The sequence below is a fragment of the Silene latifolia genome, chromosome 1 (genome assembly GCF_048544455.1).
Source record: "Silene latifolia isolate original U9 population chromosome 1, ASM4854445v1, whole genome shotgun sequence".
Taxonomy (NCBI): Eukaryota; Viridiplantae; Streptophyta; class Magnoliopsida; order Caryophyllales; family Caryophyllaceae; genus Silene; species Silene latifolia.
In genome coordinates this window covers 59922322-59946324 of record NC_133526.1, presented here as the reverse complement: position 1 = coordinate 59946324, position 24003 = coordinate 59922322, and the positions used below count along the sequence as shown (strand labels likewise).

At 34.2% G+C, this 24003-nt stretch overlaps 2 protein-coding genes across 2 annotated transcripts; both read right to left on the bottom strand.

The window, feature by feature from the left end:
* Nucleotides 1-4752: 4752 nt before the first annotated feature.
* Nucleotides 4753-7126, bottom strand: LOC141647790 (uncharacterized). The gene is made up of 4 exons (XM_074456124.1): nucleotides 7057-7126; nucleotides 6660-6860; nucleotides 5736-6505; nucleotides 4753-5646 (listed from the first exon to the last, which is right to left on the bottom strand). Exons 1-4 carry the CDS (start codon nucleotides 7124-7126, stop codon nucleotides 4753-4755), a joined length of 1935 nt encoding a protein of 644 aa, XP_074312225.1.
* An 854-nt stretch (nucleotides 7127-7980) lies between these two features.
* LOC141647781 (uncharacterized) lies at nucleotides 7981-13031 on the bottom strand. Its single transcript, XM_074456111.1, has 6 exons — nucleotides 12827-13031; nucleotides 12224-12674; nucleotides 11173-12107; nucleotides 9932-11053; nucleotides 8989-9620; nucleotides 7981-8883 (listed from the first exon to the last, which is right to left on the bottom strand). Exons 1-6 carry the CDS (start codon nucleotides 13029-13031, stop codon nucleotides 7981-7983), a joined length of 4248 nt encoding a protein of 1415 aa, XP_074312212.1.
* Between the last annotated feature and the right edge of the window lie 10972 nt (nucleotides 13032-24003).

The following is a 24003-nucleotide window of genomic DNA, read 5'->3' as shown; positions in this document are numbered from 1 at the left end:
CATGTATTGTTTAAGATGCTTAAATGTAATGATGAAGATGCATAGATTGTTGGAGATGCTTAAGTGTAATGTGATGGAGAGAAAATAGTTATATAATAAAGTATAAAACGCGTCGAAATACAGATATATTATAATTAATATACAAAGTCTCTTCTTACCAAATGTCTCTTAAAATAAAATATACAAAATGAACTAAAAACTTTTACAAAACTTTAAATAAAATCTTAACTTGAAATAAAATCCTTTTGAACAGCAGCGGAAGACCTGAAAATAAAATCAGAAGCCAGAAAGGAACTACCCCCATGACGAGTAGCCCAGAAGGAGAAAACACGTCAGCCGGAAAGCTGAGTAACAGATAATACCTCAAAAGAAGCAGCTTAGTTTTGGTCATGGCTTGGAAACACAGCTATGTAAAAAATAAAAATAAACACAGAGAAATAAAAACACTCCCCGATAACTAAACTCAAACTCAAATTTACTCCATAATATAATAGACACTCTCGTCCCAATAGTTAACTCAATCTCAACTCATTACTCCATCTCACTCATTACACTGTCTCACTCATTACTCCGTCTCATAATATAACACTCCAAAGTAATCAATTATAGTATTCTTGTCGTCGACCCTAAGCTAAGGACAAGGGGTGAGTGAACTGGCGGATAAGACTGCGAAACAATACTTCCATCTCAATATTGATTTCAAACTCAAATAACTCAATAACCATGGTCGCACTGGACCGTAAAAATAACTCGGCTCAAAGGCCCCATAACTCATAACTCAATACCAGTAACCAATTTCCATCTCAATTTCAATATCGATATTGTCAAAGGTTCAAAGAACTAGGGCTGGGCAAAATTATACGATACGATTTTTTTATACGTATCTGATACGCTATACGAATTTAATTATACGAATTTTCGGATATCCGATACGAATTTTCGGATATCCGATACGTTTCTTTAAAAACCGTATCGGATAAGGATCGGCAAAATATGAAATCGGATATACGGTATCCAATATGGTTGCCTTTTTCCTAGAATAAAATATAAAAATATATACATAAATTACAAAATATCCAATATGTTGGTGATTAAAACTTATTATTATTAAACTTTATAACTTATTTACTCCTATAACTTTTTAAAACACTTTAAAGTTACTAAAAAAAACCAACAATCACACATAGAAACGAAAAAATATATATTAAATTACATAAGTGAGGTTGAAAACCGGATACCGGATATACGGTTTCCGAATATACGGTTTCCGTATATACGGAAAAACCGTATCGGATAAGGATACTAAAAAAGGAGATTTAAAAAACCGGATATCCGATACGGTTTCCAAAACCGTATCGGATATCCGATTTTGCTCACCCCTACAAAGAACCATGCTCAACACTTAGAGTAAAACTCTAATCTACTCACCCACAAGTCTTGATCAAAGGAAGCGATAACGAAAACACAGTACCAAAATAAAATTACCCTTCAATATATTCAACCATGACTGGGGTAACAACTCCAATATTATAATGTAGATTACAAAACTTTTAGTCCAAAACTCAAACCCACGTAGCCAGTAACAACAATCTCATGAACAAGTGTGATCATGCCTTAATTAACTCGTCCAACTCACTCGTATATTACCTGATCGTATAACCCAATTTCAACTCAAGTTCCTAAACCAACCAGGGGCGTCTTTAACAATAAGAGTGGCCCGGTGCTCCGCAATAAAATGAGGTCTCAATTTTTTTTTTTTTTGAAATTTTATATAGCCAATAAACATAGTGTCGATTATTCATTTGCTAAAAAAACAAAGGCATAGAAGTAAAATTTGATAACATCATCCATTTATTCAAAAAAAACATCAATTTCAATTGTATCTCTCGTCCTTGTTAGTTATACTGCCCATTTTTACTTGAAAAGTACCCTCCTCCAAGCTTTTCTTGAGGCAAATATTTCAATCAAACTTCCATAATCAACCTTTTTCAACAAATTTGATCAACCAAACCTGAACAAAATACTAAATACATAATTTAGAATAATTAAATGAAATTTAATTATGTATAACTATAACAAATTAACAACTTGACAATTGACATGGTTCACTTGGTCAGATTGTCACAGAGTCACAATCGGCCAAACATGTATTCAATACTCAATTACAAATTATGGCCTTTAGATGATTAAGATGACAGAAATTATAATATAATTGTTAAAGAAAAAAATTAAAACTAAAAACTCATAAAATAAAATGAAATTTTTACCTGGGATTTCTCCTTCTATACTCTTTTACTAGAAATTGATGAATTTGTTTCAAAAAAAAATTATAGCTAGAACTTTTGTTAGATGGGTAATCCGATTGAATGAAAAGTTTGGAGAATACAAGTGATTATTGTGAATTTGACTATTTGAGAGAGATATAATCAGAATGTTTAATTATTTTGGGTATATGAGATTAATGGGATTATGGGAATCTTGGGAAGGAGAAGTTTACGCCTGATTGATTGCTAATTGATAACTTAAACGCTATTATGATGTCAATTATACGGAGATTTGGAGAAGATTTAAGTTTCCTTTTTTTTTTTAACTGACCGAGAAAATTTCTTTTTTGGGCCCAAATTTTGGAGGCCCTGTTTCGGGCTCACTGAACCGGCCCATAGCCGCCCCTGACCAACCTTAATGTCAACACAAGAAAAAATAACCCATCTCACAAACATTAAAATTAACCAATCGTTGGTTGGCGCAGTGGTAGCATGGGGCTGCGCTTGGTAGGGAGGTCATGGATCGATTCCCAACAAGCTGCGATTGGGAGGGGTTTAAATACCGTAATCCTTGGACACGCCCCGAAATCCGGATTAGTCGGCCCAATGTGGTTCGGATTACCGGATGGTTTAGACCAAAAAAAACAAACATTAAAATTAAGAGTAGAAAAACATAGAATTACTAGTATACATAATATTGCACCCTCCATTTAATTAATATTATCATCCAATGACAAATAAATGCAAATATACATATAAGCCGAACAATAATAATAATATTAGGATCTATAGAATCGTGTTACCTTAAACTTGTCCCCATATTGTCTAGATTAGATCATAAGAAACCCAAAGTTCAACGCCAAATTCAATGTTTGAAAGAAAAGTGCACTAAAGATGAATGAAAGAAGGATCACGGTCTCATGCCATATGTGAGATTGTGAAGATGATGAATTTTAAGGCTAAGATGATACAATTGTTGGGTGCAAAACGTACGAAGAAACACCCAATTTGGCTAAGAGCATAATAAGGCATAAACAAAGTGATTGTAGGTTTAATAAAAGGAGTAAACCTTATAAATAAGGTTGATATATGTTAACCATGTGAATAATTGGGAATATGATCGCAGGAGGCAAAACTAAGGAAGAAGGTGAAAGGGATCACGACTAATTAGCATACAAAACTAGGTTATTAATTAGAAGTAAACTAGTTTTTGAACCCGTGCACTGCACGGGTGGTGCCGTAATATGTTATTTTAAGTGTATAATAAGTAAAGATATATATACTATGTACAAATGCTTGAATGTTATTAGTAAATTTAAAATTGTACTATCCGTCTTAAAATCTTTTCTGGTTGGTAAAGTATAAGAAACGGTCGACATACAACGTGATTGAACCGAATAATGAAATACGATATTAGTGACAAACTGACAATACAACAAATAACCTTATCAGGCCCAATCCACACTACGCAGCCCAATCACTAAATAAACATTAACATAGGAAAACCCGATTAAAACTACTCCGTATCTTGTTGTCCGACTATCACTAAATAAACAAACATTAACAGTAACTCAAACAAATTATCAAATGCACATTAATGTTCTCGCAAAATCCGACTATCTCTCTGTCTCACTCCTCTCATTTTGATCTTCATCTTCCTCATTTTGATCTAGTAATCTTCATCTTACAAAAACCATCACAGTTTCTTCCTATCAATATTCAATCTCATCTTAACCATTCAATTATATTATGATTGGGCTTTCTTGGTCGATTTTGATAAAGGGTTAGCAAATATGATGAAAGCTTGGAATTGTCGTCGGTAGATCCGATCCGTGGTTAAATAAAGGGATATTCGTTGGATTTCTGCGCTATCCCTGAATTCATTGTTGATATGACGGAATTCGAACGGATCCAATTTCTTACTACCAAGGTTTATCTCTATTTTCAATCCTCTATTACAGATTTTTTCGCACTTTGCATGTAACGATTGTTTTTGTTTTTTGTTATTGTGATTTGTTTATTATGATTTTTTTGTTAATTATAAGATGAATTTGTAATTATATTGTGGTTCAATTTTTTTTTTTTTTTTCACTACCAAATTAAATCGGCGGTGGACATAGGGTCGGATATTCAATTTATTTTATTTAATTGAATTGAATGAAATTGTTATTTGTTGATGATTAATCAGGATATAGAGTATGAAAAATGTGAAGGTGACACAAAATCGTGATTCAATTTGATAGGTAGGGTCAGATAATAATAATAATAATAATAATAATAATAATAATAATAATAATAATAATAATAATAACAATAATAATAATAATAATAATAATAATAATAATAATAATAATAATAATGGTCTACAGCTCCAAGTGATTCCATTTGATACGTCAATAACAGTAAATAAGAAAGTGACACAAAATCGTTATTAATATTAATAGTATAATTTTATTAACTATTCCAATCCAGGTATGCTAACTTGCTACTACAAATTTCGAAAAATCTCCTTAAATACTACATTAGCTGTAGCATTAGAAATTACACCCTTTTGGTCAGAAATAAGAATTTTCAGCCCATTCTTGTTGTTTACCCTCGATATGGCTAGGTACAGTTGACCATGGTTGAAAACGGGTATTGGAAGATACAACCCAACATGACTTAGAGATTGCCCTTGAGCCTTATGAATGGTCATTGCGAAAGAAATTGCTAAAGGAAATTGTTTCCTCTCAAATTTCATTGGGAAATTAGAGGTTGGCGAAGGGGTCATTGATATCCGAGGGATATAAACTTGGCCTCCTATGTTGCTACCTGAGATGATGGTAGCTCTAATAACATGATTTCCTAAATCCGTTACCATGAGCCTTGTGCCATGACACATACCGACTGAATGGTCAATAGTTTTTAGGAGCATTACAATAGCCCCCACTTTCAACCATATAGCATTACGTGGAAGGCCTAAACAGTTCAATGTGTTTAGGAATTTTATACTTCTAGTTTCTGTTTTGTTCTCTTCCCTCTGTAGTTGGTCACAGCTTCGGTAAACTTTTCCCTTGCCCGGTAGTAAAGACATTATATACTGGTTGACTGAATCAACTATGGTTGGAGTTGGAGCAAGGATAACCCTCTCTTGAAAATAATCCGGGTTACATAAGTTTTTTTCCAAAGACGCATACGTGCTTTTGACGATTGATGTCAAATGTTCGGTTGTATCCTTTATGAGGACATCATCTGGAATAAGTAAATAGTTTTTTTCGCCAGTCACTCCTCCTATTGCACCTTCTCCAACCTTCTTTATCCATTCATCAAATTCTCGTAACTCCTGGTCTTTGATATCAAAACTCCCCAAATCAAGGCGCATATTTCTCGTTAAGTGCAACACCTTGGAAAAAGAAATAAAAAAAATTCGTCAGTTTTTAATAAACCTGTAAATGCTCTTAAGAATTAAAAATAGATGTTCGGCAAAATTACCTTGCATTCACTCCATAGATAAGAGGAATTAATAATAGATCGTACAATTTTGTCGCTGCCCCCTTTTGTATATAAGGGTAACAACTGTCTGAAGTCACCGGCGAAAACAACTAATTTACCTCCAAATGGCTTTTTTGAGGTTTGCATTACATCTCTCAAACTCCTATCAAGAGCCTCTATACAAAACTTGTGTATCATAGGAGCCTCATCCCATATGATGAGCTTTGTTTTACAAAGGTGATTGGCCAAGTGACAACCATGTTTGATGTTTTTGAAAGTGGAGTTTTCGGATATGTCTAATGGTATTCCAAATACCTCATGTGCTGTCTTTCCTCCAGAAAGGTAAGCTGCTGCGATTCCACTCGAAGCGACAGGGAGAACAATATCTCCTCTGCTTCTTAAGGCGGCGCAAAGTGCCTTCAAAATAAATGTCTTGCCTGTACCTGCATGACCATAAATAAAGAAAACTCCTCCACGATCCATAGCTACTGATTCCATTATTTCATCATACACTGACATTTGCTCCATAGTCATAGATGAGATAAGAAATGTGTGCTCATAAGTTAATTCTCTTTTGTCATAACCAAACTCGTTTAATAAGTTGTTCTCTCTGTGATCGTTTAATAAGTTGTTCTCTCTGTGAGTTGATAGTATAGCACCTGGAATAGGCATTCCATAGAAATTTTGTGGGCTGCTGCTGTTAATTTGCAGAATTCGCTCAATATCAATTAATGCATGATGTTTCAGTTCATCGTCTGTCAATTTCAACTCTGTGAAGTGGTAAATGGAACCATATTAATAGACATCATGTGCAGTATTATTAGATTTTTCTAGAAATCAAAAAATTAGAACTTGATCAATGATTATACTCTTAACATCTAGTCAACTTAATTGAGCATTGATATATTTAACATTACACTTTACCTTTGTTGTGAAGTAAATTCCGCTGTCGTTCTAGAATGTCGTCTGATAACATATGCCATGTTTTTTCCCACACTTTTTCTGGCTGTGAAAGACTTCTTGAAAGCAACATTGCAGCAAAGAGGTTTCTGATATTACATATGGACCCCCAAGAATATGCTTCTTGGATGGCAGAATAATTTTCTTTGTCATCTTCTGATATGCCTATTGATTTTCGAAAACAATGTTATTGACTGTTTAATACTCAACAGGAAAAAGAAGGGGGCATAATTCAAGACTAAGTGGGGATTTTAAATCAAATCCATCAACAATTATGACAGGTATGTCATTCGTTTCATTTTTTTTTTCATCTGTAAAGTAAAATGAAATTTAACAAAGACATACTCATCATAAAACATACCTTGATTGTCATTAAATGTCATTGATATTCTATGTGAGGTAGGAGCATCTCCTGATAAAATTGGATTCATGAATGCGATTAATTACTGATGAACACTATTCTTTTTTTTTATTTTGAAAAGAAATGAAAAATTATTTTTGGGTGACCTGATGTACGTTCTATGTTATATATATATATGATTTTCTGATTTTTTTTTGTTATCATTTGATTCCTAGAATATCAAAAAAAGATATTTGATTCTGAGGATATATATTATCAATAATATATTGACTATATCTTATTGACTTTCTAAAATTATCTAAATATTAAGTTAATATATATTTAAGTCTATGACATTGACTTCCTCAAATAATATCTCATATAATTTGTACTGAATCTTTTTTGTTATCATTTGATTCTGAGATTATTGTGTATATCTTTTTGACTTTCTCAAAATATTTTAATAGTAAGATAATTATTTTAATAGTAAGATAATCCTAACAAATATTCACAAAAAAAAGATATTACTAACAATTCATATTTCATATTTGATTTCATTTGCTATCATTTGTTTCCGAGAATATCAAAAGAAAAAAAATTATTGAGTATTTATCATTGTCTTTCTCAAATGATCTAAGTATTAAGTCATAACAGTTTTTTCTATCATTTGTTTCTAAGAATTATCAAAAATAGAAGATATTACATGAATATTGTGTTGTCATAAAATGTTTTTCCTTCGTGCATGTCATGGTTTACATGAATAACATGTTTTTAACTTAAAATAGGTTATCTAATTTGAATGTTTTAAATAACCAAAGAAGTACGTTAAAAATAAAAAGTTAAGAGAAATTTTATGCAAATTGTTATTATTCATTAAGTGTGAAAAATATAATGGAATGCAAATTGTAGTAAAATATCCATGATGTAGACTATGTAATCAATTCTTCACAAACTGTCAAAAATATCCTTATAAACTACGTTAGTTGTCATATTAGAAATGGCCGCATCTTTGTCGCAAATGAGGACTTTCAATCCTTTCCTGCTTGTCACTCTTGAAATGGCAACGTATAGTTGTCCGTGGCTAAAGACGGGCTTAGGGAGATACAACCCTACATGAGCAAGAGACTGTCCCTGACTTTTATTAATTGTCATTGCAAAACAAACAGTCAAAGGGAATTGTCTTCTCTCAAACTTAACTGGAAACTTAGTAATGTCTGAAGGGGTTAATGTGATTCGAGGGATATAAACGCTGTCACCCATATTGCTTCCGGAGAGTATGGTAGCTTTAATCACACGCTCCCCTAATCCAGTTACCACAAGCCTTGTACCATTACACAGTCCATTTGCTTGATCAATGTTTCTAAGCAACATGACTATAGCCCCAACCTTTAGTGTTAGAACGTGATTAGGAAGTCCGGAACATCTTATTGTGTTTAAGAACTCCGTGGAGTATAGATCTTGTCTCCCTAAATTACCTTCATCTTTGCTTATTTGGTCAGAACTCAAATAAATCCGCTCATCTGCCTTAATTTGAGACAATATATAATCATTCACAGTCTCAACTATATCGTGAGTTGGAGTAAGGACTGCCCTCTCACAAAAGTATTTTGCATTCCCCAAATTTTGAACCAAAGATGGATATGTGCTTTTGACTATGGAGGCAATTGGGTCACCATCGTCCTTTATGAGTACGTCATCAGGAAGCTGTAAATCAACATTACCATCATTTTCTTCTCCGGCAGTCCCATCTCCAACCTTTAGGATCCATTCAGCGAACTCTCGTAACTCTTGTACATCAGCCTCTGAACTTCCTTGTTGTAGACGCATATTTCTTGTAAGGCGCAATACCTGATAAATTTATATAGAATGAAATTAATACGTAGCTAATAATAATCATAATATGAATTATTTAGGTCAAATATTTGCAATTTGTTGAAGTGATATAACAATTACCTTGCATTCACTCCATAAATAAGATGAACTTAGGGCCGAGCTAACAATATCCTGTCTGGTTCCTTTTGGGACCACAGGTAAGATTTGTCTGAAATCACCTCCGAATACAACTACTTTTCCCCCAAATGGCATATCTGAATATCTTTCATCCGATATCCGCATCACATCTCTTAGACTTCTATCAACAGCCTCGAAGCAAAATCTGTGCATCATTGGAGCCTCGTCCCATATGATAAGCTTTGTCTTAAGTAGTAGTGCAGTTAAGTCATTACCAGGTTTGATAGCCGGGCAAGTGGAGTTTTCTGATACATTGATTGGTATACCAAGTCTTGAATGGGCAGTTTTCCCTCTTGGAAGTAAAATCGCAGCTATTCCACTTGAAGCAACCGGCAATACAATTTCTCCTTTTCTTCGTATGGCAGCGCATAATGTCCGCCATAGAAATGTCTTGCCCGTGCCTCCATAACCATAAACAAAGAAAACCCCTCCGCATTCTTTCGCTACAGCCTCCATAATTTCGTCATATATCGACTTCTGCTCGCTAGTCATCGATGACATTAGCTTTTCATGCTCGACTCCTAACGCTTCCTTATCATAAGACAATTCATCCAGTATCAACTTGTTCCCATATTCTGTTGATACGAAACTATCAGGAAAAGGCATCCCATCAAACCTCCGGAGGGTACTGCCATTACTCTAGAGAATTGCTTCAATTTCGGCTAAAGCGTAACTTTGCAATTCATGTTCGCTTTCGAAAATAATTTCATTTAAGATAAAATTAGCTGGACACTAAAGTTCAATAATTGATAATTATCTACTTCAAATTATATGAGCTTCAGTATTTTACCTTTAATTCGAGAAATTGTTCGTTGCCTATGGAGAATGTCATCTGAAAGTTTATCCCACGTCTCTTGCCATACTTTTTATGGTTGTGAAATGCTACCGGAAAGTAACAGTGTAGCAAACAGTCTTCTAAGATAGCATCCAGAACCCCAATCTGCCGCTTCGTTTATGGCATCGATGTATTCTTTGTCATCACCTAACAATCCTAATGCATAACATGCTTCTTTGAAAGTTGGATGAAGAACCTTATTGACTGTTCTTATGTCTTCGAATGATTTCGGGCCCTTCACAAAATTCAGTAGGGTCCTCAAATAGAACCTTTCACCACAATTTGGCGAAACGTGATACAGTCTACCAAGAGAAAACCCGCGTTGCCTTGGTGTCCACACTCGATTGTCTTGATTCCAGACAAATTTTGAAGGGATCTCGACATACGTTAATTCCCTAGCTTCCGCATACTCTTCATTACACCTCATCCAGGCTAGGAACATTGTCTTCTCAATCAAGGGCCTTTGAATGACACTGTCTATTGGATCATCGTCATTAAAGACAACACTCTGCTCATTCGGTAGGTGGAAGCTTAACCTCTGTACTGGCGGGGTCCGATAATGTGTATCAAATGCGAAGATTCTCCAAGAAGCCTCACATGCTGAAATATAACGACAGTCATAAAACCTCTTGATTTCATCAATCTTCTCAGGGTCATCAGCATTCTGGCGCATGTGAGATGATTGAAGTGTCACTCGATCATAACCTTTATTTATATACTTGAATAAATACTTTATCGAGCGTGATTGGTTACACCATTCGACATTTATATGAGCTCGATATTTCAGTAATAACTTTGGGTTATATGGGACTACAAAGCCATTGTGTAGTTTTTCCCCTTTCTTCACAACAGTTATCCCATTTTTCCTCCTTCTATACACCGGGTAACCATCTTCATCAATAGTTGTCCTTTGATTGAATTGCCTGGGAAAGTGCTTAGTGCATTGGCCCCTGTCCATGCATGGTGACCGTGGGAAGTGCTTTCCACATGGTCCATGCATCATATATTCTGTAACCGCCTCGTGTAGTTCGGGATTTTCAGCTGGATCAGGGATTTCGGCCGAAATAATATTATCTATGTCATCCACCTCTAATAATTTATCGCCGCTGTTTAGAAATAGGATAATGTGAGCATGCGGTAAGCCACGCTTCTGGAACTCTATAGTATAAACCACTGTAAATTAAAATTGTTTGTGAGTAATTGGATGACGAAAGATCACGCGTATAGTTATCAGTGATATATAAATTACTATAATATTATATCTAAAGTAGTTTTAAGATTCTTATCCATACCTCCTCTTGGTCGTCCAAATATGTGGCGCTCTTTCAAGTCTTTTATCAACTCATTGAGTTTTATACTAAATACTCGGCAAAGAATATTTGGTTTGTCCTCTGGTCTTAGTCCTCTTTTCTTTACAAATCTTGTTATTTCTGGCCATTTTGGATTGCATGTAAAAGTTATGAATAAATCAGGATACCCTGTCCACTTGCAAATCACCATAGTGTCTTGGTAGTTTTCCCGCAAGTAACTATACCCCGGAGTAAATGATGGTGGAATGATGATGCGACATCCAATCGATGATGGATCAATGGCTCCTCTAGCTACAACATCTGCAAGGTTCTTATAGCTCTCAGACCGGAGACTTTGTTGGTTATTCCTTATGTAAGATAACCGTTGAGACTCCACCATCATGTATCCGTCAACCAAAAATTGCTGGTATGCTTTTCCAGCTATTAGAAAAGTCGTTCTCTCACCAGATCGGTCTTGGATCCGATAAGCAAAGAATTCCCTCATAGTTAGCTTATTCCTCTTGCTTGTCGTCTTGCTTGTCGAGGCTTTATTAGTAAGCCTATGATCTATGCCTAATCTGAATCCATCTTCCCCAAATGGAAATAGTAAGGGATATTGCAAGGCAAGATACGAAGGATGTAGCTCAGAGATTCGTTTCAATGTACCGTTCTGTGTCTCAAGTATGATGTCTCTTTGATCAATTGCATCAGTAATGTCTCCCACAATTAAAGCTGCAATCTCGGAAGCTGTAGGTAGATTATATGTTCGTCCGTCTGTCTTCCTACCACCAATCAGTCGAAGTTTAACCTCCCCACACTCACCAGACTGAAAACGATCTCTAGCCATTCGGAAAGTTTTAGCGAGACGGTTGTGTTGGTCAATCATCCCTTGTAGTAAAGCTATTAATTCATCGTTAAATTGTTCAGGTCTTCCGAGGCTGAAATAGTACACCGTGACTATTAGTTCTACTCATAGACGGTCTAACAAACATTATAAATTAACCATGCACATCTATAAAATTAACACTAAGTAATATTAATTTAAAGAGCACACCTGACAGCATTTTTCCTGTTGTTTATCTCTTCCTCTGTATCAAATATGTAAAGTTGGCAGAACTTGGGACGTGCTGTTTCGGAGGGTAACAAACTACCTATCAAGTGGACATTTTGACCGCCCATTTTAAAACAATAAGGTCCTTGTCCTTGATTTACTGATGTATCAATTCTACCTCCCATAGATGTAAAGGAAAACATCATATTGTATGATCGGATATTGTCAATAAAATGTTTGCTTAGGGGATGTTTATTGCTTAGAAGTTCCCAGAGTAAAGGTGGTGGGTCTCGTAATTTAGGAAGCTGCACCTTTCCTTTCATACAACAGATTGAAAATTCTGGCTCACTTGAACTTCTGTCCTTCCTTGCTCTTTCTTCATACCACATTTGTGCTTCACAATGTTCACATTCATATGTTAGGTCGCCAATATCCCAGTAATCAGGGTGGTGAACTGTACAGTTGGGTGTATCATAACTTTAAAACCATATCATTTCAATTTCAATATAATATACAATAAACGTAAAAAAAAAAAGTTGAAATCGTGTATATGTATATTTAAGATCGTTTATATTTTTAACGTGCGCTAAATTAATGTATGAGTACCTTCAACTGCTTCAGTTTCAAAATCTTCTACATGTTCTACCGTATCATTGATGTTTCTAGCAAGAGATTGTAACACAGATGTTCTTTGGTGGGAAAATGACTTTCTTTTTATTGTCTTCCTTTCTTGCCCTGACGCACTGAGGCCGTTTTGCCAAGTAATTTCTTCATTGGTATCTATATTATTGTAAGATTGTAATGCTAACATGTATGAAATGGCATATCTTATGATAGTACCTTGAATAAAAAAAAAAGACCAAGTAAACTTAATGAGTGATAATAATTGACAATCTGAAATCGTGGGTTACATTACCGTTTTGTGATTGAATGTTAAGTGTCAGACTTGAGTTATTGACATATGTGGGTGTTAGATCTGACCCAAATGCTATTCTCTTTTGTCTTTGCAGGTCGGCAATATGTGCGCATTGTTCCGATTCCTTATTAGCCGGCAACCCACCTATAAGGAAACTGCTATGTCATATGTTTCATTTGGGTAAGACTAATGCTTCTAAAATTACAGCTAAGAAAAACTTGCTTGTTAAAGTGTTGCTTTGAAGAGAATTGTAGTCGTTGGACTTGCCTTTACGGTGATAACTTGGCGTGGAGTAAGAACTACTCTCTAATAATTACATGTAATGAAAATAATAAGATTGATTTTTTATAAATGTAATGCATAATAGTAAATTCATAATTTTGATATGTACACAGTGTACATGATATATCATTTTTCGTTTGTCCGAATAAATGATAATTGGTAGTTCAAGTTTAACAGAACTGAACGTCGGTTAATTGAATTTTATAATACTTACCTCTGATGGTGGTAATGCAGGATATCGGAGTCGTGGAGGCATTGATGTCACAGTCATTCGTTTGGCAACGGCTGGACTGATTAGCAGATAAGATTAATTTTCCCTTTTTCTTGGCCATATTTTCATTTTCTCGACCATATAATGACGTGTCTGAAGGCAATGAAGTACAACAATTGTAATAAGGTCTCTTTATTTAAAATAACAACATAAACCTATCTCCTATTTTTTTTAATGAATGTATCCCTATTTGATGTTCGTATAACATACCTTTCTTCATGTTGTAGTAGGATGTTGGGGTTGTTGTTGCGTTGATATCGTTCTCTATCATTTCATGGTGGCTGAGTTTCTTAGCAGATAAGATCAATTTTCTCTTTTGTCTTGACACATTTCCATTTACTCGACCATTTATAATGGCTTAATGAAGTTAACCATGTCAGTAAGGAAATTTTCACATGGAATAAAATAGCAAAAAAATACATCTTACCATTACTCAGTTCGTTTGAAGTGTTTCCAACATTGATTTTGATCTTGTTAGACGGGTTTCCAACTTATGATAAACAAACTAAACAAACTGACTGACATTTTTTTTGAGAAACTTATAGAGAAGTCAGCTGTAGCAGATGGTATTCTAAATACTATTTAAGTTAAATTTGTGAAAGTGACTTTACCATTAGTAATGTTGCGGAGAGGTGAGCGGTTTGTCATTGGCAAGGATTGAGATGGTTGTGTATGTTGGTATACGTGTTGATCGTCCCTACCTAATATATTGACAGGGTAAATAATTGGATTCTGACGTAGGCATGCAAGTGTTTAAAGATAGTAATGGTCGTACGATGTACCTTTATTATTGATCTGCTGTTTGCCTAATATTTTCTTCGGTTGAGCATGAGCAGGTTGAGCATGAGCATGAGCAGGAGCAGGTGTCTGCCACGTTGCCTCGGAATTCATTTGCGGAGATTCAGTTTGACGCACTTCCCTTATAGAGATACCTGGACCTATTGTCAAAGAAAAATTAAGTAAGTTATTTGTGATTATGAATTAATTTACATATGTAATGTGTTTGACAATGAATTATGCATACAAAGTAAATTTGTAGTTACAATCGTAATGTATTAGATACTGAAATACATAAAGTTTTATGACCGTTGTTGATGCAGGCTGCTGATCGTGAGATTGTGTTGTCTCCAGTTTTAGCAAATCTACGTTTCCGTGCTCTCCTATCAGATATGATCATTCTCCTCTTTCTTCTTGCATATTTCCCGAATAATCGGCCACAAATTATAGCTTTACATATAAAATAATTTTTAAGTGTAAGTAATTGAAAAGTTTTCTAAATAGGTAAAATGTAGTTTTAGTATGAAGATGATCTATTGAATGAATATCATTTAGAACGGTCATACCATTTGTAAGGTTCATAAAGGGATTAAACTTTAATTGCTCTTCTGTGTAAGTGTAAGTAATTGAAAAGTTTTCTAAATAGGTAAAATTACATAAGTGAGGTTGAAAACCGGATACCGGATATACGGTTTCCGAATATACGGTTTCCGTATATACGGAAAAACCGTATCGGATAAGGATACTAAAAAAGGAGATTTAAAAAACCGGATATCCGATACGGTTTCCAAAACCGTATCGGATATCCGATTTTGCTCACCCCTACAAAGAACCATGCTCAACACTTAGAGTAAAACTCTAATCTACTCACCCACAAGTCTTGATCAAAGGAAGCGATAACGAAAACACAGTACCAAAATAAAATTACCCTTCAATATATTCAACCATGACTGGGGTAACAACTCCAATATTATAATGTAGATTACAAAACTTTTAGTCCAAAACTCAAACCCACGTAGCCAGTAACAACAATCTCATGAACAAGTGTGATCATGCCTTAATTAACTCGTCCAACTCACTCGTATATTACCTGATCGTATAACCCAATTTCAACTCAAGTTCCTAAACCAACCAGGGGCGTCTTAACAATAAGAGTGGCCCGGTGCTCCACAATAAAATGAGGTCTCAATTTTTTTTTTTTTTTGAAATTTTATATAGCCAATAAACATAGTGTCGATTATTCATTTGCTAAAAAAACAAAGGCATAGAAGTAAAATTTGATAACATCATCCATTTATTCGAAAAAAACATCAATTTCAATTGTATCTCTCGTCCTTGTTAGTTATACTGCCCATTTTTACTTGAAAAGTACCCTCCTCCAAGCTTTTCTTGAGGCAAATATTTCAATCAAACTTCCATAATCAACCTTTTTCAACAAATTTGATCAACCAAACCTGAACAAAATACTAAATACATAATTTAGAATAATTAAATGAAATTTAATTATGTATAACTATAACAAATTAACAACTTGACAATTGACATGGTTCACTTGGTCAGATTGTCACAGAGTCACAATCGGCCAAACATGTATTCAATACTCAATTACAAATTATGGCCTTTAGATGATTAAGATGACAGAAATTATAATATAATTGTTAAAGAAAAAAATTAAAACTAAAAACTCATAAAATAAAATGAAATTTTTACCTGGGATTTCTCCTTCTATACTCTTTTACTAGAAATTGATGAATTTGTTTCAAAAAAAAATTATAGCTAGAACTTTTGTTAGATGGGTAATCCGATTGAATGAAAAGTTTGGAGAATACAAGTGATTATTGTGAATTTGACTATTTGAGAGAGATATAATCAGAATGTTTAATTATTTTGGGTATATGAGATTAATGGGATTATGGGAATCTTGGGAAGGAGAAGTTTACGCCTGATTGATTGCTAATTGATAACTTAAACGCTATTATGATGTCAGTTATACGGAGATTTGGAGAAGATTTAAGTTTCCTTTTTTTTTTTTTAACTGACCGAGAAAATTTCTTTTTTGGGCCCAAATTTTGGAGGCCCTGTTCCTGGGCTCAGCCTGAACCGGCCCATAGCCGCCCCTGACCAACCTTAATGTCAACACAAGAAAAAATAACCCATCTCACAAACATTAAAATTAACCAATCGTTGGTTGGCGCAGTGGTAGCATGGGGCTGCGCTTGGTAGGGAGGTCTGCGGATCGATCCCCCACAACTGCGATTGGGAGGGGTTTAAATACCGTAATCCTTGGACACGCCCCGAAATCCGGATTAGTCGGCCCAATGTGGTTCGGATTACCGGATGGTTTAGACCAAAAAAAAAACAAACATTAAAATTAAGAGTAGAAAAACATAGAATTACTAGTATACATAATATTGCACCCTCCATTTAATTAATATTATCATCCAATGACAAATAAATGCAAATATACATATAAGCCGAACAATAATAATAATATTAGGATCGATAGAATCGTGTTACCTTAAACTTGTCCCCATATTGTCTAGATTAGATCATAAGAAACCCAAAGTTCAACGCCAAATTCAATGTTTGAAAGAAAAGTGCACTAAAGATGAATGAAAGAAGGATCACGGTCTCATGCCATATGTGAGATTGTGAAGATGATGAATTTTAAGGCTAAGATGATACAATTGTTGGGTGCAAAACGTACGAAGAAACACCCAATTTGGCTAAGAGCATAATAAGGCATAAACAAAGTGATTGTAGGTTTAATAAAAGGAGTAAACCTTATAAATAAGGTTGATATATGTTAACCATGTGAATAATTGGGAATATGATCGCAGGAGGCAAAACTAAGGAAGAAGGTGAAAGGGATCACGACTAATTAGCATACAAAACTAGGTTATTAATTAGAAGTAAATAATGATTCGGTATTTTTATATAATATATAAACCCATTTTTTCGTTTTTCCTAAAAAAAGCGAAATTAGAAAATTATTTAATATAGTTACTAATTGACAATAAGTGAAAATAAGTGAAAACCCGGTCAATATTTGGGTTATTACATTTAATCACGGTTATTGTAATAATTGTTATGAAATATTATTATATGGATATCCATATCTTGGAATATTCTAGAGTGTATTATCTTATGGAAACTCCACCTCATTGTATATGTATATATACCTCTCATAATATGTATATATACCTCTCATAATGGAATAAGAAGACAGTTTTATCTCTTTTATATTCTCTCTAACTTCTCTCTACAATTCCCTCCTCTTTATTTCACAACACGTTATCAACACAAGTCTTGACCAACTGAGTGAAAAGGAATTAATAGTCTTATTTGTTCATATTTCTCATATATATATATTAAGATCTGATAATCTGGAGGTTCATATCAGATCTTATTATTTTATTCCGCTAATCAAGGTATGTTTCCGTTATATAATTATTTATGTTAAAAAGCAATTTATATACTCCCTCTGTCCCGGTCATTTATTGTCCTTTTCCATTTAGGGGTGTCTCAGTCATTTGTTGTCCTTTCTATTTTAAGAATGAACTTAATGAGTAATTTGATCATTCTCATTCAATTTGTTCCACTTGTCATTTAGTTATTGGTCTTTTCCCCATTCCTTGGTCTTTGTGCCAAAACAAAAGGACAACAATTGACCAGGACGGAGAGAGTATTATTTTGTCACATCATGATAAAATTGGGGATACTCATACGGTAATAAGGATGCGATAACAACACGTTACAATAATGGCATTATGCTACCTTTATGATTTAGTCATGACATGGGAAGAGGATTTGCGAGTTACATGTTTTACACCGTACTACTTAAATAACGAATGAGCTATAAAATCAGAGTATATCAATTAATTTGTATGCTTTATATAATATAATAGTTATAAATTAGTTTCCTGTACAAATTCTTATATTGAATTTGGTAATTATGTCCAATCTTACAAAACTTGATGTTGTGGTCAATAAGATTAAAGAAGCGACATATTACACAATTTTTGGGCCTGAAACTCCAAAAGATTTATTTTATAAAGATGAGCAGATATATTCACATTATAACTTTAGCCTGAAGTTCTAAGTTTTGAAGGTGTATAATAATTTTAACACCGCCTCATCAGTATAATATATTCATATGTAAGTGTAAGCGGTAAGGAGTTCATATGTAAATATAAGTGGCCAGAAGTCCACCGAGGTGATTTTATGAACCGCAATTGAGTTTAAAGCGGTCTTTATTAAGGGCAAATTTATTTGTGAATTGATTCTTGTTCACCTGAAGTTGAACAATATAATGAATCTGAATTTTGATCCATTCTTGAAAGTGAATGTGACACCTCATAAAAACTCTGCCGGTAACAGAGATGGGGAACCTGGCATTATGATAAGCCTAAGCCTAAATTGAGCCTAATAATGTGGCATTTGACGAGTCAGGTATAGAAGCCTTAATTGAGCTTAATGAAGTGGCCTTATTAAGTCAAAATTTGTTCATTAAAAGAATTGAAATATCTCATAAAAGTCATGCGAGGCTCATATATGCTCAAAGTTTGATATGAGAAAGGACAAATTATTTATGAGTTAAAATTTTGACATTTACACTATGGCCTGAAGTTCATAATTAGACGTCACATGGATTAGTGTTTTCGGTTTGTCGATTGAGTAATTGGACACTCTTCAATTAAGTCAAAATTTTAACTCATAAATAATTTGTAAATAATAAAACTATGACCCACAGTTCATAGTATTTACATATACAGGATTATGAACTGAAGTTCATAATGTTTACAATATTAAAACTATGGCCTGAAGTTCCCAGTATTTATAATTCACATTTTTCATATGGTGATATCGTTAACGCATGTTTCAAGTGTTATGTCGTATGATTAGTATTAAATAAGTACGATTCATGTAAAGTTAACGGAATTCAGTATGTCTGGTTATTTTTCACAATATGCTACTCTATTCGACACCGTCAATTTTGTTGATTACTGCCTACGAGCATCTATCTTCCACAACCTACAACTAATATTTTTATGTTCATATGTTTATAAGATTGTGACTGTGTATATAGCATGGAAATTGATGGAATATAAATCATACTACTATATTAGTTCAATGATCTAAGTCATAATTGGTAACTAATGAATTTATACTTCTATTCTGCTATAAATTTGTTAAGCCTTCATAATAAGTCTCTTGCTATTATTTGATCGTGTTTTCATCATATCTAATTAATATGCTATAATTAGACGTCACATGGATTAGTGTTTTCGGTTTGTCGATTGAGTAATTTGACACTCTTCAATTAAGTCAAATTGGATAAGGATTTAGAGCATGCACACAAACCTTTTGATGTATAATTGTTCTCTCGCTGACAAACAAACATGTAAGTTGCATAATATGTATGATTCATGATTAAGATCACAGTAATTACCGGTTGACTTGGTTTATATGGATGTGAATTACATTAAAAGTTACCCTTCCATTACTTTGATAAATAAGCCTGTGACATAGTAACTGATTATTTATAGATGTTGGCTATTGAATTTTGATACTCATGTCCCATGTTTTTTTTAGTAAATCACGACATTAGTTTCTAATTGACAGAAGTTTAAAATTTTTATCTATTACCTATTTTGGACTAGAAGTTCCATAAATAGAAGCTGTATACCAGAAGTATACAAGATCACAGTCATGTTCCCTGACATTGATGAGTCTTGCCTACATATACGAGACACATGTTGTGTCTTATGTCACATCATTTATCTGGCCGGATAGATTATGAAAGATTGCCCTAGATTGCGGGCAACTAAGCAAGTTGACATGAAATGATTTAAATGTGACAATAAAGGCCATCCGGGTTCTTATTATACCCATTTTGATAAACATGAAGTTTATCATAAAGGAAAATGTAAGTGTTGAAACTCTCTCGTGTAAATTTATTAAAGGCAAGACATTACACGGAGACTGAGTAAATTTAATGGAGATCTAACAACTACTCGGAGTGTAATAATGAACTTAAATGTTCATGACGTCATATTAAGTGGCTTATAGCCACATAATAATTTTTCTGAGTAGTTATTGTGTGAAAATCACAGTTTGATTATTATATGACATCGTAAATCTCCAAATTAGGCATTATGGTTCAACACTTGAAAAAACCAACTGCATAAGACAATTAAGGTGGATATAATGATCTATTGCCCATTAAATCTATCTGGTATAGATAGGTTTTACCACCTTAGGGGGAGACTGATAAGAAAAAGCTGGTAAAAACAAACAAGTATGTTATCCCCTTTGTTTTCAATATGAAATACATTAAATAAGAAGTTTACGAAATTATATTCATTTGATTATGAAGATGTATTATAATATCAGCTTGATCATCTTATCAAAATGTGATGTGTTACATTAAAATCTATGATTTAATTATAGACAGATTAGCCCTATATGTGGTATAGCGAGCTATAAATTAGTCATAAAAAATATATGTAACGAAAAATTTGAGATTCTTGCCAAATTGAACAATAACCACACATGAAAGGTAGTGTGAAAGTCATATTGGTTCACATATATCAAATAATAAGAAAATGGCAAGCATGAGCAGTTGGTACTCCTATGGAGCAAAGAAATTTGGATGTCCTGGAAGTGACATAAATATCTGAATAATAATAGATGACCTATATCGAAAAGGAATGGTACCATATATATACTCAGATATCATTATTCAGTACTGAAAATATTACGAGATGTTGAAATTATATCGATATGGTTAAGGAACCGATATGCATTTGCGCGCGGAATTTAATGGACTATATAATGGGGATCTTATAAATAAGTCCAATTTTATTGTCGACACATAATAAATGATTATGAATGAGCTCATGGACCTGAAGTCCATTCATTAGTCTGAAGTCAATTTAAGTTATGAATATTGGAAAAGGAAACTGTACAGTTTGCAGCATTGAGTCATCATCATGTGTATTTAGAGATTAAGCTCATCATTTGCATCTTAATTTTAATATATATAAATTATTGCATTGTTTTATAATGTTGTTTAGAATTAGTTACATATCATATACATGCACATGCTTAATTATATTGTTTTATTTGGATAAATTCTTAAAAGGGATAAATGTTATCTTATGAGATACTCTAACGAGGCAACGAGGATAACTCTGTAATACTACGGTTTTCTATGTCTATGGGTACTCTATCGAGTGGGGCTTACTCTGTCGAGTAAGTATGTTTTTATACGAAACAGTAGGCTACCTGATGGGTACTCGATCGAGTATGTTGGGCACTCGATCGAGTAAGTGCGTATTACGGGTTATTTTAGCCGGGTTTTGTTAATAACGCGAGATTAATATAAATGGCTTCCGTCATTATTCTTAATCATTTTTACTTCTTAAAACCTTTCAAGAGAAGAGAAAAGAGTTACCTAGTTCGCATTCATCACGTTATTAACAAATCCCAAAGGCTAAGATGGTCGGATCATCGTGTTCTTTACGCCGTTGAGTTCATCGTGTCGAGGGTAAGATCCTTGTATAGTTTGTATGTCGTTTCATTGAGTTTGGTTAAAACCCTAATTGGGTAGATTTGGGGGTTTTGGGTATATTGTATGGATTGGGTGATAATTATATGAATATGTGTTATAGGAGGAGGATTCATAGACGGACATTGCTGTTTAGCTGCTGTGACGGTCTTGTGGCTGCTGTTCCAGGTACGGTTTCCCTACTCAGTATTGATTACATGGTTGTGTTGGTAATTATCTGTTGTTGTTGTATATCGTTTTGGCATTGGTTTCTGAATTGGTGATTGTTGGTAGTGTGATGTGATTATCTTATAACTGTCTGTGGTTCTCGGGGTGCGTCCCTGACTGAGTGGAGTCACTTGCGGGAGTGGCTTCACGCCCTTGATTTGCCTTCTGTGGAACCCGCCACAGAAGGGATGTGCACATTAAGGAATATGGGTTTATCGCTCGGATGAGATGAGCGGGGCTTAGGTGGGAACGGATGCGGTCCCCCACTGGCGGTGTGGAATACTTGTTGCGATGAGTATTCTGGCAGGGCTACACACTTTAGTGTGTAGTCAGGTGTGTGGTGATGTGATGGAGTTTGGGTTGATTGAATTGGTTATGGTATTGTTTTATTGCAGTTTTTTTGTTTTGTATAATCAGTACTGACCCCGTTTAAATGTTTTAAAAACTGTGGTAATCCATTCGGGGTGGTGAGCAGTTGTCTAGCAGATATAATATGGATGCGCGCGGGATTAGCTGGGGATGGAGTTGCCACTAGTCTGATAGTAGTCTTCCGCTGTGTTGTCTTTATACTTTTGTTACTTCAGCCGTAGTTTGGTTGTAGAACAATTGTACTTTACCTTATAGTTGGTTTTGTTATGTAATCACTTAAACTTATTTATTAAAGTACGTTATTTTATGTTCTATTTGATATACATTGCCCCGGGTAACCGAGATGGTAGCATTCTCATGCTTTAAGTGGTCCTGGTAAGGCACTTGGAGTATGGGGGTGTTACAACGTGGTATCAGAGAGACGATTTTGGAACCTGTAACCAATGAACCCAACGAATCTAGAGAGTCAAAATAAAATGAACCCGGGTAGGAGTTGCTATGAGCTAATGCAAAGACTTGGGAGACGTCCTAAAGTCGCGAACTCACTCTACAACTTTAAACCGGTCACTATGGGGTGTCATGGGATCGCTATGTGTTTACTAATGTTCTATTGCGTATATTGGATGATGTGTTGTATAGAAAATTTTGGAAAATGATTGTGGTGGAAAAAGGAAGTAGTTCATATATGATAATATGTGATGAATAATGATGTTGCAGGATGGATGATTTACAATGTGGCTATATTAGTAACATGTGATTAGGGGATGTGATATGATTTTACATAATTTTGTTTGCATAAAGTTATATAATAAGTTCATATACTTGTCTACTGTTGTATCATATGCTCTTGTTAGATGAAGAATGTGGTTGACATGGATGAATTGATTGGAAAAGATGGGTGACAATTGCATGAGAATATGAATTGCGTGATTATGAATATGTTTAGGTGACGAAGTGGATTTGTAATATTGTTATATTAGTAACATGGAAATAGGTTTTGTAATGTATGAGTATGCTTTGTTTTACAGAAAGTTATAAAGTTAAAACATTCGGGTAGTTCATGATTGGTAAGTTGAATGTTATATGAGCAATGATAGATGATATTGTTTGGCTTTTTATAGGTAGTAACATGTGGTTAGGGATAGTGGTTTTATAAGTATCGAGTAGCTTTTGTTCACTTTGTTGATATTTAAGTTGTTTGAAAGAGAAGATCAAGTAGTTATGTTGTTCGATTATAGAGAGGTTGTCTTTAAACTGTTATAACTTGAGATGTCTATATGATTTTGATGTGATTCCAATTGGAGGTGATATCTTGTTCTTTTACGATTCTAACGATAGGTCACACGCCGAAAATAACCAAGAAACGAGTGAGATATGACTGTTTTAGG